The 17,975-nt window shown below is 44.9% G+C and overlaps 1 protein-coding gene across 6 annotated transcripts in view; it reads right to left on the bottom strand.

Moving 5' to 3' along the window:
- The window catches only part of SMARCA2 (SWI/SNF related, matrix associated, actin dependent regulator of chromatin, subfamily a, member 2), a 177,221-nt gene that overhangs the window by 78,562 nt on the left and 80,684 nt on the right, over positions 1 to 17,975 (bottom strand). For all 6 annotated transcript variants that reach the window (XM_027614886.2, XM_027614889.2, XM_027614890.2 and 3 more), the window contains 5 exons: positions 12,563 to 12,670; positions 11,866 to 11,952; positions 8,219 to 8,265; positions 5,673 to 5,839; positions 337 to 500 (listed from right to left, as the gene is read on the bottom strand). In XM_027614886.2, the coding sequence (XP_027470687.2) occupies positions 337 to 500; positions 5,673 to 5,839; positions 8,219 to 8,265; positions 11,866 to 11,952; positions 12,563 to 12,670 (573 nt within the window). The remainder of the gene's footprint in view (positions 1 to 336; positions 501 to 5,672; positions 5,840 to 8,218; positions 8,266 to 11,865; positions 11,953 to 12,562; positions 12,671 to 17,975) is intronic.

Genomic DNA, 17,975 nt, shown 5'->3' with positions numbered 1-17,975 from the left:
TAATAAATGTTAGTTGTTGCTGTTTTTATTTTGGACATTGTGATTTATCCTATAACCAAACATCCTTTGGTTTGGGGTCAATCCCAGGAGATGGGTCTAACACTGAGCAGAGACTGAGTTTGTACCCCAAACTGGAGCTTTTCAAAGGCACATCGAAGGTGTGTGGAAGGTGTCTGACCTCCGAGGGAGGTCAGGTAAGACAGCCCTTGGGAGAAATAGCCCACTCTTTTAGAAATCTGCTCTTCCCCACAAAGGTGAATGATGACACCAATAGTCACTTAGTCCCCCTAGTTCCAGAAGGGATGCCAGGGGCCCCCACATCACAGATGGACAGACCTGGTGAGGGTTCCAGTCGCTGTCAAAGATGACCACGGTATCAGCTGCCTGAAGGTTCAAACCCAGGCCACCAGCCCTGGTGCTCAGCAAGAAGATGAAATACTGGGACCCGGGCTCGTTGAATTTCTTCAGCAGAGCAGCCCGGTCCTCAGACTTGGTGGTGCCTGTGGGTATAAGACAAGTAAATTTGCCAATGAACTCCCGTCCGAAAATGGCACAGAGCTAGAGAGATCGGCTGGCCTCCTGGGGAAACAGACACCTCTTGGCACCGGTGAGGTAATCCCCTGGGGTTTTTGTACTTTTTGAAAGGAACTTTGGACATTTTGTAATTAAAAAAGAGAGAGAGAGAGAGGGAAAGAGACTTTTCTCAAATCAAGAAGGAACACGGTCTACTACCCATTGTTTCAAAATGCTGGGTTTAAACACTTAGGACCGGGTGCCTTTGTAACTTTACAAATTCCAGAACATTCTCACGTTAACCTAAAACTTAATGAAAACATTTTCTAGATTTACTTCTGTGCTTAAAAACACCAATTAATTTTTAAAAACCCACGTACCTACACACACACACACACACACACACACGCACATGTGCCTACAAAGATTATTATAACGGTTTAAGGCAATTTTGCCGACGGGCATTAGAGTGAGCTCTTGTTTATGCCAAGAGGGTGAAAACAAAAGGGAAATCGATTTCCACTGCGTTTTACCGTCTGGATTGCTCCTGAACATGATCTGGCTGGGAAAAACATAAAACGTGAAAGGAATATTTTCATCCTGGTTAGCAAGACCTGGAGCCACAATAATCCCTACACACACACACACACACACACACACACACACACACACACACACACACACACACACACACACACACACACACACACACACACACACACACACACACACACACACACACACACACACACACACACACGGAAGCTCTTTAGTCTGTTTCTCATGCTAACATTCTGCTCTGTTGAGTTCAAAGGGTGCTGACCTACAACCCAACAGAGCAGCATATAATACACCTGCCTATGGCTGGCCCCACTGTGCCTGAAGAGATTCCACAACAGGGAGTAAGCGGAGAGGAGCAGACTGCAGAGCACGGTGCTCACATTTAGGGCATGAAGTCACCCGTACCTGCCTCCCAAATCAGCCACTCAATCACACACTCTGTGCTTGTAATGAATTTCCCCGGGAAGCATTGCTGCAGAGTTTTGAAAAAGGCTCTAGGCTGTTGGGAAACAGATATGCGTGTCCCACGATAGTCCCTCAACGCCTGCTATACAAATATTACTTCTACGTGGTGTTCTTTTTTTAAGGATGAAAACACACCAGCAACTTATTTCAGAGGATTAGAACATTTAAGCGAGGACAGCTTATGAAATCATGTTATCCTGAGGGTCAAATACCCAAACACAGCAGGCGGGAGGAGGTGGAGCTGTTCTTCCTATTAATAAAAATGGTAAGTACCCTCCTGAGGAAGGGGAAAAAAAACAACCCTAATTCCCCATATATAGCAACTGGGGATTAGGACCAAGGGGCTTTGGGGGTTCTCCTCATTAAACGAAGCAATGTTCTTTAGAGCTCATTTTGCTTTCGAAATTAGATTTCAAGTTTAGCCACCTGGTCAAAACCTGCAAGGAGAAACGGTAAAGAGTTTAGATTTTGGGGGGAAGAGCACTAAATGTGCTCTGCTGAGTGAGGTCTCAACTCTGTGGGGCTCTTTTTGTTTTTTTTCCTTCTCTTTTCAGAGTTGGCTTTCTGAGAGGACGGTGACCTATGTGCTCACGATCCTAACGGAAGACAAGTTCTGTGCTATCACGAAACCCGCTCGCTCTATCGTCTTTCGAGGTGCAATAACGAAGACAAAATTACTCACATGGAATCACGGTTCACATATTTACCCTCCACCTCAAACCACATGGAAAGTCACAGAAACAACAACAAAAAAGATGTTCCTAACGTGAGGGAAAGGAGGAATTTCCAGAGACAAGGAAGTCTGTTTTCCGACAGCAGGGCACAGCATCTATACTCTCTGAGGATATAAGGTCAGTTTTAAATCCACTGAAAAAGAATCGCCTAACGACCACCTGCATTAAGCTATAAATTAGACTGGTTAGTGGATATGCCTCCTGGGGGATGAAATTAACCCTAAATGCAAAATAAAGCCCTGGAAAACAAAAGAAATACCAAAATGATTTGGTCAAAGGAGTTTTGGGGCCCTCTGCCAGGTACCTCAAGCAAAGAGACGGAGCATCTATCTGGTGTGGATTCACACCGTCTAACTAGCTGGGAACTTGATGAATTTTCAAAGCCAGAAAGATCTATGATTAAATCACGTTTCAGGCAAAGAACTATGACATTTCTAATGACAAGGTTCAGAATTTGCCGGATTACCATTCCCATTAAGTCACAGGTTCCCCGAGTCGAGATCTTCGCTGATCATCAGCAATCGCTGGGATATTTGCTCAGGGAGATTCAAACCACTGTGTCAGGGTTTATCCACAGAGCAAATAAATGCTTCGTGCAGGTGGCACAGGATTTCACACGCTCAGTATGAGCGTCAGTCCCATGTTCTGTTAGACTTTGAGGTAGAACATAACCAAGAACACAATTAAGAGCAAGCGCAATTGTGTTGAAAGTTGCAGAATGCGCTGGAAGGAACACACTGTCAGGCTTTCATGATTACTAATTTTAACTTAGTTTCAGCTGCTTTGGGAAAATTTGGTCTTCGGGGATGTAGCTTCACCACTTGCTCTCACTCAAAAAGCATTTCCAGGGAAAACAAAGACTATATAACAGCACAGTAGCCAAATCTGTTCATGCAACCATCATCTTTGCAAGAAAAAGAAATCTGTTTAGCTGTCATTGAGTGATTTCCACCCCCGCCCCCGAGGTCAAACATCTGAGACCTCAAATTCAGCAACGAAAATCTGAAGTCATTTTAACAAACGGGTGAAGGGGCAGGTGGCTGGAGGCTGGTGCCCTTGTGAGTGTGTAGACCGATTGTTGCCCATTGATTCTCTCCAGCCGCCCGCCCCCCCCCCCCCCAAAGAAATGGCTGCTATTTCTTGTGGGCGGAAGCCTGTACCATTTCCTCAACTCCATCTGTAACATTTTATTATGAAGCTTGTTTACTTGTTGTCTCCTTCAGCCTAATGGTGAGGGCTCTGATGGCAGGAACACAGCGGCTCCATTCATCTTGTATCTCGTTCCAATTCATCACTTTAAAAACTGTGAATAAGTTCAAAATCATTCTTGAAATGCCGCCTGCCAGGAAAGAAGCCTGTATTTTCGGAGAGGGGATGTAGCCTCCTGGGTCTGCTAAAAGTGATTCTGAAAACTAACTGGCATCAGAGAGATCTAAGGTAGAACCTGGCTTTGCCGTTTGCGTCATGCGTAAGTTAGCTCATTTCTCTAAGCCTCTGTTTTCCCATCTGTGAAATGGGGATCGTATTCGTACCTTGGTAAAAGGGGGTAAAAGTAGCCTGTTTGCCGAGAAAATTACATCAATAATGCACAGGAAGTGCTTTGCCCGGTATCCCACCTGCGGTAGGCATTCCATCAACGTCACCTTTTAGGACAATTATTAATGACAAACGGATAAGGTCAGCCACCAACGGCAACCTGTGAAGGAGACTCTCTCAGGCTGGCAGGAGAACATGGCAGAGGTATGTTTCAAGGGAAGCACTTCTTGCCAGTTTCACAGACTTGAATATTCCAGGGCCACAATCCTCAAAGAGGGGAGATTCTAAACGAAAAGCCACAAAGTAGTAAAACAGCACTTGTTCGGGGACACCAGGGCAGGGCTGCCCCTCACCTGAGCAGCAGGGAAGGGGGCTCGCCCTTCAGATGCGGGCTGACCTCGCCCCTCACGGAGAAGGGACGAGAGAACCAGGTCAAAGGACAAAGGACGAGACGCGGTGCAGGAGGCTGGCCAAGAGAGACAGACTGTGGACGACAGAACCGCGTCACGAATTCAAGAAGGAACACTGACTTAGCCATGCGTCTGTTTGCGGTGACTTTGGAGGGGAGAGATAAAAAGATTTTTCAAAATCAAGTCTGTGTGAGGTATAATTAGTTCAAAAGTTAATAATACCCTAGGAGGTACACCAGAAAGAGAATTCACTTAAAAAATAGAGTAGGGCAAGTCTGAAGTTGGTGTGTGTCCAGTTCTATCTAATTAGGGGCAACCAGGGGGACAGAATGTTGGACTGAACATAAAACAAAACCTTTTATTTACTTATTTAATTTAATTTAAAGTTTTTATTTTTTTTAAGGAGGCTCCACGCCCGCCCAGTGCGGAGCCCAACACGGGGCTCGAACTCACAACCCTGAGATCAAGACCTGAGCTGAGATCAGGAGTTGGACGCTTCACCGACTGAGCCACCCAGGCGCCCCAAAATAAAACCTCTTAATGGAACATAAACTTTTAAACTTCCCACATAACAATAACTGGAAGATCGCATCAGATAAAAACAGATATTAGTACTACTAATTAACAGTAATAACAGTAATACTGTTACTATTCTGTGTGCAGGGATTCCATACCCTCCTGGCTATGAATTAGCTCCTATTCCCACGTACCACTCTTAGAAAGTGCTATCCCCCTGCCACAGCATAGGAAATTTGGTATCTTTCAACCTCAAAAATATTAGGGCAGGTATCCAAATCATACAGTACTTTCAGAAATAAATATCTCTAAATGCATGTTTCCTTCCATTCATATGTTCTTACTGATTTTCTAAAAATTGAAATACCCAGGCAAATCAGGCAACTATTTCACATAGTTTTGTAAAATCCAGGACACAGTGGGGCCCTATCTCTTAATGTAGCATGGAGAAATGTTCTATTTAGGAAAAGAAAGAAGCTTTAACGATAATTCAGTATCATCCTAAATGAATAAGTACACTCTTACCGAAGAGAGGAGACACAGCCTTTATCCCCTTAAAATATGCCTCAAAAGACAAAGCTAAGGGCTTATCAGAATATTCGGCATCGTGTGTAGGTCACACACCATCCTAAAAGCAGAGAGGGTTTTTAAATTTTAATTTAGTTTCATTTAGTTTAATTGTGGCACTCATAAATGCCTCCAAGTCCACTTGCGCTGGCTTGTCTGGGGGTGATAAACAGCTGTGCGAGTGATTTCGGCTTATTTTAAGGTGGAGGATGTAAAAATTGCCATCTGCAAAAAAAAAGCTGCACCCTACCCTGCTAGTTAACTCTTCAACAATTTCCCTCCTCCTGCCAGCTGGGGCCAGACCTAAGTGCCCCTCACCCCCTGCGCGCCCGGCGGCGTGGCTTCTGAGCCTGATCCCTTCGGGACTCACCATCAAGGCGAAGGTACAGGAAATTCCGAAACGCAAAGTAATCCTCCATGATGGTCATGAGGGACGTCATCTGGCAGAAAAGCAGCACGCGGTGATTAGTTGCTCTCAGTTTTGGCAGAATACGATCAAGCAGCTCAAACTTTCCTGAGGCACGATACAGCTCAGCTCTGAACCCAAAAAGGCAAAACAAGAAGATGGTATTACTGCTGTCTTCTTGACGGATCCAGGATAGCCTGAATGAATGAATGAATATCCACCCCAGAGCGATGAGGGCATGGCATGGAAAAAGGAAATACTTCTATATAAAACCCACAAGGAGTACATTATAGATGCTATGTTTGGCGACAGATTCCAGAAAGAGGAGATTGTTTCGTGTTCCTAATACTTTCACTAGCTGTCTCTCTCTTCCTCTCTCTCAAGTCTCTCTCCCTCCTATCCACACACAGTCATGAAGCTGTTGTGTTTCCTTAAACTGCTACTTGGTAAGCACATCAAGTTATTAATTTGGGGCACTTAAGATGTGTCCAAATATTTCTTGAGCATCTACTACTACCTGCCGGGCGCATTCCATGTGTACAGGGATGAGAAAATAGAATCCCTGCCTTCCAAAGGGCTAATTGCAAATTGTGATGAGCACTAAAGAGAAAAATAACAAGTTGCTATGAGACAACGCATAACAACACGTGACATCTTTAAATTAGAGCAGGGTTTGGCAAATTTAGGTCCTGGCCTGCTGCCTGTTTGCGTAAATGGAGTTTGATTGGGGCGCAGCCAGGCTCACTTATTTCTGTTTTGTCTACGTGGCAGCTTTCACACCACACAATGGCAACGTTGGGGCAGAGACTTTTTGACACACACAGGCAAAAACAGTTGAGATCTGGCCCTTTAGAGAAAAAAATTTGCCAGCCCTTGATGCAGGTGACCTTGCTGAAGAGAGAACAGTTGAGCTAAAACGCCAAATAATGGGCAACAAGACAACCGGCTGAAGAACGGGGCCTTGGAGGAGGAGGAGATTCCAGGAAGTGGGAAGAGTATGTGCAAAGGCCCTGTGGAGTAAAGGAGCTTGGTGAGTCTGAGGAACTGAACATAAGCAATAGGGGAATTCTGGAGATGGGGACAGAGAGGCAGCAGGTTGTGCGGGGGGCAGGAGGCCGGCAGATGCCGGAGGACTCTTTTAGCCACACTGAGTGTGTTCGCTTTAAGTGCAACAGAAAGCCACTGATGGGTCTGAAAATAGGCCAATGGCGAGATCTGCCACATCTTTTTAAAAGATCACCATGTACACTGTACAGATGGACTGGGGAGGGGACATGAGGCCTGGCTTATAGAGAAGTTCAAATCAAAAAGGATAGTGGGGGTACCTGCTGTCACAGTGTCAAGGAACTGAAGCAGGGCTTTTCCTCTTCCATAATAAACTCCTCTCTTTTGTCAACAGAGATGTGTTAAATTATTAAAACTTAATTGTCGGGCTGATATGACTGGGAAAACTCATCAGTGCATGCCCTCTACAACACTGCAATGGATCATCAGTAGCTGATTCTATGACACAGTGTGTGTCGTCTCTAACACATTTTCACGTGCATGTCTTCCCTACCTCTGTCCCCCATTCCAACCACCATCTTCCAAACATCTCCTGTGGCCGTGTTGTTAGTATGCAACCCAGGAGGGACCATGGGATGGAGAGATAAGCAAGCAGGAGTGGGAGAGCCTGGTGGCTCTGGTTCTGGGTGGGTCCCACTTTCTAGTTCTTAGCCCAGTGACACCATCTGCCTTTGGGATCCAAGCATGTCCCCCACATCCTAATAATCAATGTCCCCTGGTGCAAAACAGAAACTTTCTGTGAATGCAAACTTTTCTGTTTTTGTTGCAAGGACAATGGCACTCTTTAATGGCTGCTGCTAACCAAAAATGTTTCTTTTTTTTTTTTTAAGATTTTATTTATTTGACAGAGAGAGACACAGCGAGAGAGGGAACACAAGCAGGGGGAGTGGGAGAGGGAGAAGCAGGCTTCCCGTGGAGCAGGGAGCCCGATGCGGGGCTCGATCCCAGGATCCTGGGATCATGACCTGAGCTGAAGGCAGACGCTTAATGACTGAGCCACCCAGGCACCCCCCAAAAATGTTTCTTATACGGACCATACTCTGATGAATGACTGGAAGGTCACACATATTTATGGCGGATGAGGCATCTCCTCTCACCCACGCCCAAGTTAAGTATCAACTTGAAATTCAATACGATAAATTCTCTTTCGGCCCAAGCTACACTATTGCTTTCACCACATTTTAGGACACTAGGTTACTATTAATTCTATTAAATGAGATCCGTGTCCTTTGAATAGTCACTTGCTCAAGGAATGCAGTAATTTATGCCAGTAAAGTAAACGAGAAGGCTGGTATCATTTCGGTTAACAACTCCGATACCCTCTGCTGAGGTGGGGGGCGGGTGCAGGAGGCTGGCCGTAGGTACGTGTGTGATAGAAAACTCTACGGAGTGAAAAGTTGACCAACAAGCTGGTTTTTGGAAGAAAGATAAATTTTAAGATTTACCCATTGATGACCCCATTTGAATAGCCCAGGTGTTCAGCAAAGGATTCCTTTAAAAGAGAAAGGAGAAAAAAAAAATGATTAAAAAAACCCACCCAGATATGTAAATTATTAACTCAATAATTACTCTTTTAGTGAGGTCATCCCATTTGTTTCTAGAGCACAGTTAAACAAAACAATAAGTAAGAAAATACTTTTTAGACGATGAACCGGGAACTCAATGTCTTTGAATTCACACTTTCATTCTGCCACAAATGTGTCCTGGGAGTTTGTGCACGTCTCCAGAATCTCATACTCAGATGTCAGGGTTAGTTTACTCATCAAACAGTGATTAAGCATCTACTGACCCAGGGCTGAGCCAGGTAGGTATGGGGGATCCAGGAACAACAGAAGTATCCGTCCCCAAGGAGTTTAGAATCTAGACTAGAGAAAGAGCCTAATACGAACTAATCAGGATTCAGACGTGCATGGAAATACACTGCAAAAACATTTAACAGTAAAAGTCATGGTGACTGTATACTATATTCTAAATCTGAGTTTAGAGAAATCCTGAAATTCCTCCATTCTGTGCTTTTCTCTGTTACAAATAAGGCCCCCAATGGACATGAACCACTCCCTCAGGTGCCCGGGCTCCCATCTTCAAAACACAGAATTTTAAATTTAAAATGAAAATTTTAGAATTTCAAATCAAATTTAAACTCCCGAATCACGTAATTCCCTCCTCACTGATCCTGTAGAAGAAATGTTACTGTTCTCTGAGTGGTGTTTCCAGGCTGACTGGAGGGAACGGGAGACCATCTGTGGGGAAGGAAAGCATGTCACACCTTCACACTAGCCACCCGCTGTCTCCCTCCTCTGCTTCCTTTTCCTTCTCCCTGAGCAGCAAAGCTTCTCCTCCCGGGGGACCAGCTCTCTTTCCCTTTGAGGTCTCCTCTTACATACGCTCAGCTCATTGCTCATCGTCTATGGTGGGCTCTGGCCCCTCGGTGTGCTAACCCTGCTGGCAAAGTCAACACCGAATGGACAATGGCCAGAAAGCCCACTCTGACTCCAAGAGCTATGCCACCAGCAGCCACTCCTCGCTAGATTTTTGGGATCCGTCCCTATCGCCTAAGCAGGGCTATAAGAACCAGAGAGATGGAACGTGTCAGTGCACGGTGATAAGTTTAGGCATTAGCATCGTTTTTTGTTCTTTTGTTTTTTTGAAGATTTTACTTATTTATTTGACAGAGAGAGCACGAGAGCACAAGCCCACGGAGCAGCAGAGGGAGAGGGAGAAGGAGACTCCCTGCTGAGCAGAGAGCCAGACATGGGGCCTGATCCCAGGACCCCGAGATCATGACTTGGGCAGAAGGCAGATGCTTAACCAACTGAGCCACCCAGGCGCCCCAGGGATTAGCATCGTTTTAAAAAATGTGCTCATTTCCCTGGTTTGAAGGTCCCCAGGGAAACAGCCCAACAGAAAGAGGGGGCTTGTGCGGTGATTTCCTATGAACAAAGGTGGTGTGTAAACAATACAAAGACAGAGGCAAAATGCACCCACCAACTCCCAGCCAGACTTGTGGCCATGTGTGCCCATGCCTCTGGGTCTCATTTCTAGGAATACGCCTTCTGAAAGCTTTTATGTTAAAAACAAATCGCGAATCAGAGTCCGTCTCTCTACTGACGGCTATTTAGAATGGAAATATGCAAGGAATGGAGGGCAGGTTACTTAAACTCGGCTCCCCAGGTTCTCCAGACAGAAGCCTGAGGACGGAAGGCATCCATCCCCCTTCCTGACACAGTCTAGCATGTTTCAAAGGCTAATTTTTTGCATGACAACCAAAATGAAGTAAGACTGACACTTAATTTTCATTAACTTCTAAGTCCTCAAACCCCTCTACGAATCAGACTAAATATCTCAAGACTGTTTTCAGGAAAGAGTGGATGGGGCGGTGGGTGACGGGTTCACCTGGCATGACCCTGGTCATTTTCATCATTTGACAATTTTTTTTAGCTCCCCCCGGCCACAGACCAATATAGATCCACCACTAATTCATCGATACCTTCCACCTGTTTAATATGTTATCAATTTATAAGATGCTGCCTTTTTTTTTTTTAAGTTTAGCCTCTGCCAGTCCCATAAGCTGTCACCACATGATGACAAGTCAAGCGCACTGACGCTTGGAGATGGCGAGACATTTTCACCAGGTCACGGTTACAAAGTGGCCAAGGTCATGGCCTCATTGTTGCACACTGGATTCTCCTTCACCGAGTGTCTAAACAGCCAGGATTTTGGTGGGATTTTATTTTTGTTGCTGGTATTGTTGCTGTTGTCATTTGACATGGATCTAGAGCTTGTCAGCCTAGAGATACCCTGCCCTCTGGACGTGGACCCAGCGGCTCAGGCTGGGTCGGGTTTCCAGAACAGGCAGAGGGCCTGCAATAAATACTCCTCTCTGACAAGCGCGACTGCCAAAAATAAGGGAGGAAAAAAAAAAAAAAAAAAGAACCGTCGAAGTCAAGAATATTTCAAAGGCAGGAGTATTTCAACTCAGTTTTTATACTGTAATTATTAAAATTCTGATTTCCCAGAACCTTCTGTATACTTCCTTTTTAACGAAGCAGTGCAGGTGCTGGAGACCTGCAGTGATCTGGTCCCTGATGCCCTAGCTCATGCGCCATGGCAAGTAGGCCCCGCCACGACCACATGCTTCAGCCACAACATGGAACAGTGGGGCCTACAGTTTGGCTCCTTTTCCTTCCTGCTCAGGTCAATTGCTCCCACTGGGGTGAAATCCTGTCCATTTAGAAAAGTTATTTACATGCAGTGAACAGGGCAGAAAATGTCCTCACCCCTAAAAATAGCTCTGTAAGAACCAGAGTGTCAGGATAAAAGCCAGGATTTACATTGTCAGGATAGAAGCCAGAAAGGAAAAATGCAGATCTATGTAGCAGAACCAAAGTCAGTGCTTTTTACAAAGAAAATATTTTGAGAGCATCTCCCTCTTCAACAGGTACAAATACATTATTTCAATATTTTTCATAGCATCCTCCTGAGGAAACTGGATGTATTCATCATTACCTTCAATTTCATAGCTCCTACCATAACAAGGCAATTCACAGCACTTACCCAAACCCACATAATGAGCCCAAGCTTGCAGTATTTTCTCAATGCTTCAAACCCTTGGTTATAAAATTCCAGATGCTCAGTGCTTGGTGCCAATGAGAATCCATAACCAGGAAATTCACGTTTGTTAATTCTGCTTGTCGAGCTATCAGAACATGTCATTTCAATGTCCACACATATTTCTTTTTCTTTCTTTCTTTCTTTCTTTCTTTCTTTCTTTCTTTCTTTCTTTCTTTCTTTCTTTTTCTTTCTTTCTTTCTTTCTTTTTCTTTCTTTCTTTTTCTTTTTCTTTCTCTTTCTTTCTTTCTTTCTTTCTCTTTCTTTCTTTCTTTCTTTCTTTCTTTCTTTCTTTCTTTCTTTCTTTCTTTCTTTCTTTCTTTCTTTCTCTTTCTTTTCTTTTCTTTCTTCCTTCCTTCCTTCCTTCCTTTCTTTCTTTCTCTTTCTTTCTCTCTCTCTCTCCCCCTCCCTCCGTTTTTAAAAAGTAGTGTTAGTAGGAGTAGTGCAATCAGGATCAGAATCAAAGTGGAGAGTGCAGACTTACCTCAATGTGCTGAAACATATAGGGGTGGTTGCAGATTTTTCTCAACTGCATGATAGTGTTCATGAGAGTCTTAGCACCTCCCTTTCCCTGAGAACAAGTGGAGAGAGTAAACACAGGACAAACAAATCGTTAATTGAGCAGATACTGCCCATTTATAAAAAGTAAGCTTTTATAGAGAGGGCCATAGGTCTTCCCCGTAACCTACGCCTGCTGGCACCCAAGGCTCCTGTCACAGAGCAGTTTCTGAGTTACAGATAGAACATCTTTCTCAGGACTAACTTACCCGAGAGGAGGGAATCATATCAAGTTGATGGCTTTGTGACATGACTGTCTGTTCCCCGGGATTCTGGGAAGACAGAAGCCTGGAGCAGATGCCCAGGGAGTGACACAGGATTTTAAAACCTTTCAAGGTGCCACCCCACATTTAGGCAGAATATATTCCCTGCAGAATTGACACGAGCAGAGCTAAAAGCAATTTGGGTGATAGGAGCATACTCCATTCTTCCTGCCCCAATGCAGTTTGCAATGAAGAGGTGATGAGATTTCCTTTGGCAGCTACGACAGTTACGGAATAAGGCCCAGAAATTGGCTCTAACACATCAGCATTAGCAGGGATGCTTCCTGGGAGGATCTGACGTCATGGCTGCGAGAAGACAGACAGACAACACGCTGAGTTGCATCATCTGCTGAAATGTACCTTCTTATCTTTCTCCGAGCCATCGGTGAGGAGGATCCCTTTGGCTTGCATGTGGCGATAGAGAATTTTCTGCAGCGCAGACATATCACACTTGATCACATATTCAACCTGAGGGAGAAAGAACAGTGAGTACGTAGGAGCAGGAGAGAGAAGGTGTCTGTTCTGAGAACACAGCTGGGACGGGGTAGCGCGCAGCAGTCCTGGAACTCTGTGGGTCCCTCCGTTTCCCCTCCCTGGATTCGAGGAGTGGAGGGTGGGATGGGGGTGGTGGTGGAGACCGCGGTCATCGCTGCTAATGGTACCATTATGGGGGAGGGACCTGCCAAAGGGTGTACGTGATTGAGGCTAGGGTCACGTTATCTGAAATTTCTTGACTTGCTCCATATTTGAGAGAGAGAGAGAGAGAGAGGAGCTCACAAACTGTTCAAACACAAAAAAGCTCAATGTAGAGTTTCTTCCTAGTATTTCTTCCACTTCCCCACTACACCCTCTTTCATATGAACAGAAAAACACCGACTGCCCAATATCCCAAGATTTGCTCTGTAAGACATTTTTTGATTTATTGTTTATTATTATTACTTTTATGATTTTATTATTTATTTGACAGAGAGAGAGAGAGCACAAGTAGGCAGAATGGCAGGCAGATGGAGAAGCAGGCTCCCTGCTGAGCGCAGAGCCCAATGCTGGGCTCAGTCCCAGGACCCTGGAATCATGACCTGAGCCGAAGGCAGCTGCTTAACCGAATGAGCCACCCAGGCGCCCCTGTAGGACAGTTTTTTTAAATGGTCATATGCAGCAACCCCCAGTACTAATCCACAAGTAAGATTTGTAATAGCCCTAGGTTGATTGCCATTAACCTCTGCTTTTCAGAGGCGAGAGAATACTACCTGTGAGGACAGCAGGCGGAGGAGAGGAATTAGTCCAAAACTGGATATGCAACTTTATGACCACCTAAAGAAGGCAAAGCCTCGTGGGCCTCCAGTTGGACTACCCCCCCCCAAAAAAAAATCCGATTTAAAACAGTTAAAGGGAATTCATATGCCCTTGGCTTAGCACACACCTGCAATACTTCTAGCACGTTCTTAATGCATAAAGTCTGCCTTGATTATTTCCCAGTATTATTTTCTTTATTAAAAAAATCCCCAGAATACAAATGTGCAATTTTCATAATAAACGTCAGATAAATGCCTAGAAATCTGCAGAATGTGATTAAAAGTAAATCAGCAAGCTGCCTAATGTTTAATAAACTGATTAAAAATGATCAGGTTATTTTCAGCTCTGAGGGCCAGGGCGAGGAGGTCACAGATGAAGAGAAGTTGAATATTCATTCAATTGCAGCTTCAGAAGGAACCTGTCAGGCCAGATGGAACTGCAATTAATAGCCTTTCGCCACTTGTTTTGATGCACCAAAGAGGACTGGAGAAAGGCTGGCTCCTTTGCAGAAAAGTTAAGAAAAGCAGCTGACCTTTCATATACTTGTTTTTGTTTTTAACAACCTTGGCCAGAGGGGGAAAAACAGAAATCTCCAAGTTTAATCAATAAGAATGCACTTGCTACAGGCTTTCTGTTTTAGATGCCTGATCATGTCCTATTTTTAAAATACTTTGACTTTTTCGAGAGACCTTCACTCTCAAAATGAAATCTGATCACGGCAAAGAAAAGTGTTAGACAACTTCAGACTGCAACCAGTAGGAGCATAAAAATGGCACCAAGGCGGGTGCCTGGGTGGCTCAGTTAGTTAAGACTCTTGATTTTGGCTCAGGTCATGATCTCACGGTCATGAGATCAAGCCCTGCCTGCATCGGGCTCTGTGCTCGGCATGGAGTCTGCAGGAGATTCTCTCTCCCTCTCCTTCTGCCCCTCCGTCGCTCTAAAATAAGTCAATCAATCTTTAAAAAAAAAAAAAAAAAAAAAAAAAGGCACCAAGGGCTAATATCACTGAGCTCTTTCTGTGGACCAGGACCTACACAGAGTGCTTTATGTGCCTTCTTTCATTTATCACACAAGAGCTCCAGGAGAGGGTCACATGCCGTGCCTGCATTTTATACAGAACCTGAGCGTCAGAAGTTCAACAGACAGGCTCGAAGTGATAGGGGTATTTAATGGTGCAGTTAGGACTGGAAGCCGAGTCTGCTCTTCTAAGCTCTATGCTGAGGATGACCAAGGAGATGTTCAGGCTTTCCCATGTTCACCGCCATCGGGGATTCTCTGCAGGAAGGGATGGCCACCGCTTGCTTTTAAGTGCTTTAGGGCTCAGCAGATACAGAATTAGGGACGGCACCCTCAACCCACCAGCTACTGCTGACTGCTAAGCGTTTTGGGAAGCAGGAGGCGAGTACTATGATGCCATGCAGACGGGGATGCCAAACCCACCTGTGGCACTCCAGTCAGCTAAGAGCGGCGAACCCATCCCGAGGACCCAACAGCTGCTCGAAGATGGGGAAGTCTCCCTAACCCTCCTCCCTTCGCCATTAGGGGATTCCAGAAGCTGCTGTGATCCACGTGATTGAAATCACTGTCATACGCGTCAAAACCGTGTTTGACGTTTGCTCCCTGTGCCTTCTCAGGCAACTCCGAGCTCTGTTTGACTTTACACTTTTCTCTAGGCCTGGGGTTGGGTGGGGGGGGGGGGGCGACTCTTAATGCCTCCTTCCTAATTCCTACTCTACCTTGAGGGCTTCTTAAAATGTCTTCCCCAATCACCTTAGGTACCAGCCAAAGTCAATTAATTTCTCTCAAAGAAGTGGTTATTAAGCTTTTTCAGTGGCATCCCCTTACCAGGAAGACACGCTAGAGCACATCTTCCCAATACACGCCCATAGATTTCTTTATGAATTATGTGTATGCACTAACGTTAATGTCTACAGACACATGGGACTTTTAGGGTATGGTCGTCAAGGTTAAAGGCCACTGATTTATTCCAAGGGGCCAATTTGATGACATCTAATTATTTTTGGCTAATTCCTATGAGATGGCTGATAAAAACCCACACCAGGAACAGGAGAAGAGACAGGACTTCCTTTTTCTCCCTATGTCCCTAGGCTCACATTCTTCTTGTGTTCAACCTGCTATCCTTTGCAGAATCTTCGTAAGCCCTTTGTCCATGCTGGGGGCTGGGAATGTCGGTCTAGTGAAAATCAGATCCTCCCACATCCTCTGGTCTGGACACAGGGTATTAATTCCACACTGTCTCACCATAGGCAGGAAGTGCAGGAGTGGGGCTGTGAGGGTGGGCGGGCGGTCAGGTGCCCTGGTGGGGGTGCTTCCCATCACGCTCCCCCTGGGATGACCTCCCCAGTCCAACCCAGGCGCATGACGGACTTTCCGATCCCATACCACGTGGGTACCAGTGTCAGTCTGTATGGTAGAGGTCAATGAAGCTTAATTTTTTATTTTTAGAATATAAACGGAAGTTCTAAAAATCTTGTTTCTGTATTCCAAGGGAGTACTAGTAGACAACCCTGCCCAAATACACAACCGTCCCCCCGCCCCCCGCCCAAGGGTGTGTTCTGAAGACCCCTGCCCTAAAGGGCTTGAATGCTTGCATTATTCATCTGGATGGGGTGCATGAGGTGACCTTTCAGCATCACGCCCTTGTCTAAGGTGAGTAGGCTGTGTCACCCCACCCCATCTGCTGACCTGTCACACCGTGCCTGTTTCTGGGGTGACTCCTGCACCTTCCACCCAGGCCATACACATGGCAGGCAGCCAACCAGAGCTAGGTACTGAGAAAAGGACAGACTGAACAGTTATAAAGTAGACATACCCAGAGATCGCCAGGGACCAAGGGAGAGAAGTTTCTATGGTAATCATGCCCTCTAAACTCTGCTGGGTCTGAGTTCACCCCTGGAGATGTGATGGTCCCTGATGATGGCATGAATGAAGTTCCTCAAAATATGCTGACACTGCAGGAAATGAAATTTGTGCCCCTTTCAGAGGGGGGAGTCCCCCCAATGAGTGAGGCTGGTGAGCCCCTGGGGCTATTTTTGCTCAAGTTGTATGTAAAACTGAGGTGCTGACCTCACACCCAGGGTAATTCTCACCTAAGAATTCTTACTTTAGTAAGTGATCAAACTGGTCCCATAAGGAGCCACATCAGGTGTTCATATTGGCCCAGAGTCTCCTCCACCGACCCCCAGAGAAGGATTCAGGCGTTATTCGTGGTTTCTGCCTGAATACTATTCTTCACTTACAACATCCTTTCCAAAAGGATGCATTATTGGAACAGTGCACCCAGACTACAGGGTGTGATACGTTACCACTTTCTGAACTGAGACTTCCAAACAATAAGATTACATACTTCAAAGTCCCAGGTTCTGGAATCTATGGTGCGAGGGAGGAACGAAGTAATGATTAATTACATCAAGCATTCTAAATGTTTATATCATGAATGTACAAGTTGCCCATCTCGGCGAAGCTGATTTGTTGCTTCATGCAGATTAAATCAAAATTAGGGTCGATTTTAGGTAGGTCAACCTCTAGTTAACCTCCGACATTGTATACATATTTTAGCGTATTTAGACGTCAATATATATATATATACACAGCTGTCTGAAAGTATAGTTGGCTCTTGATTATCTATGAATTAACATAGTGGACAGTCAGCATAGACAACCCCAAATGGGAGCCAAATCGCAAAATCAATTTTTATTTAGTTTACATTAGGTTTTATATACGTCCTTTCGTATGAGCTGCCATTCTTTCCTGAGTATAGGGAATGGATTTTATGCTGCAGCTTGGTGGTGTCGGGTGTACTGGGGGGAATGGTACCCTCCCTTGCTCATTAGGTGTGTCACTAGACTCATGATATTATTAAATACTCATCAATGAAAACTCATTTTTATCAAATAGTCATCTATGAAAACTTTTTGCTATGAAGTAGAGCTGTCCTTATCAAAACTTTGACCCTGACATGCCTGCTTTGGTTTCATCTGAGCTCAGTCCAGGATAATAGACAGAATGACTGTTTAGTACACACAAAATACATTTCCTATTTTTAAGAGTTTTTCAGGCTTAACACTCAACAATAAGAAAAGAAATGACCCAATTAAAAAACAAACAAACAGGCAAAAGATTTGAGCACCGTTTCATCCAAGAAGACATATGGATAAAAAGATGCAATAAAAAGATGCCCAACATCAGTGGACATCAGAAAGATACAAATTTATTACACAATACCAGTGCACACCTGTTGAAATAGCTAAAAATGTCAAGAAAACGGACGGCACCCGATGAGGACAGACGGGAACGTGGAGGAAATGCAAGGCTCAGACATTGCTGGAGCAAATGCACAATGGTTCCAGAAGTTTCCTATAAAGCTACGTGTGAACCTACCATAGGACCCGGAAAGCCTGCCCCTGGGTCTTTACTCCAGTGAAAAGAAAACCTATGCACCATGTGTCCAGCAGATGCA

Source organism: Zalophus californianus, chromosome 13 (genome assembly GCF_009762305.2).
Source record: "Zalophus californianus isolate mZalCal1 chromosome 13, mZalCal1.pri.v2, whole genome shotgun sequence".
NCBI classification, from domain to species: Eukaryota; Metazoa; Chordata; class Mammalia; order Carnivora; family Otariidae; genus Zalophus; species Zalophus californianus.
This window is presented reverse-complemented; position numbering and strand designations above follow the sequence as displayed.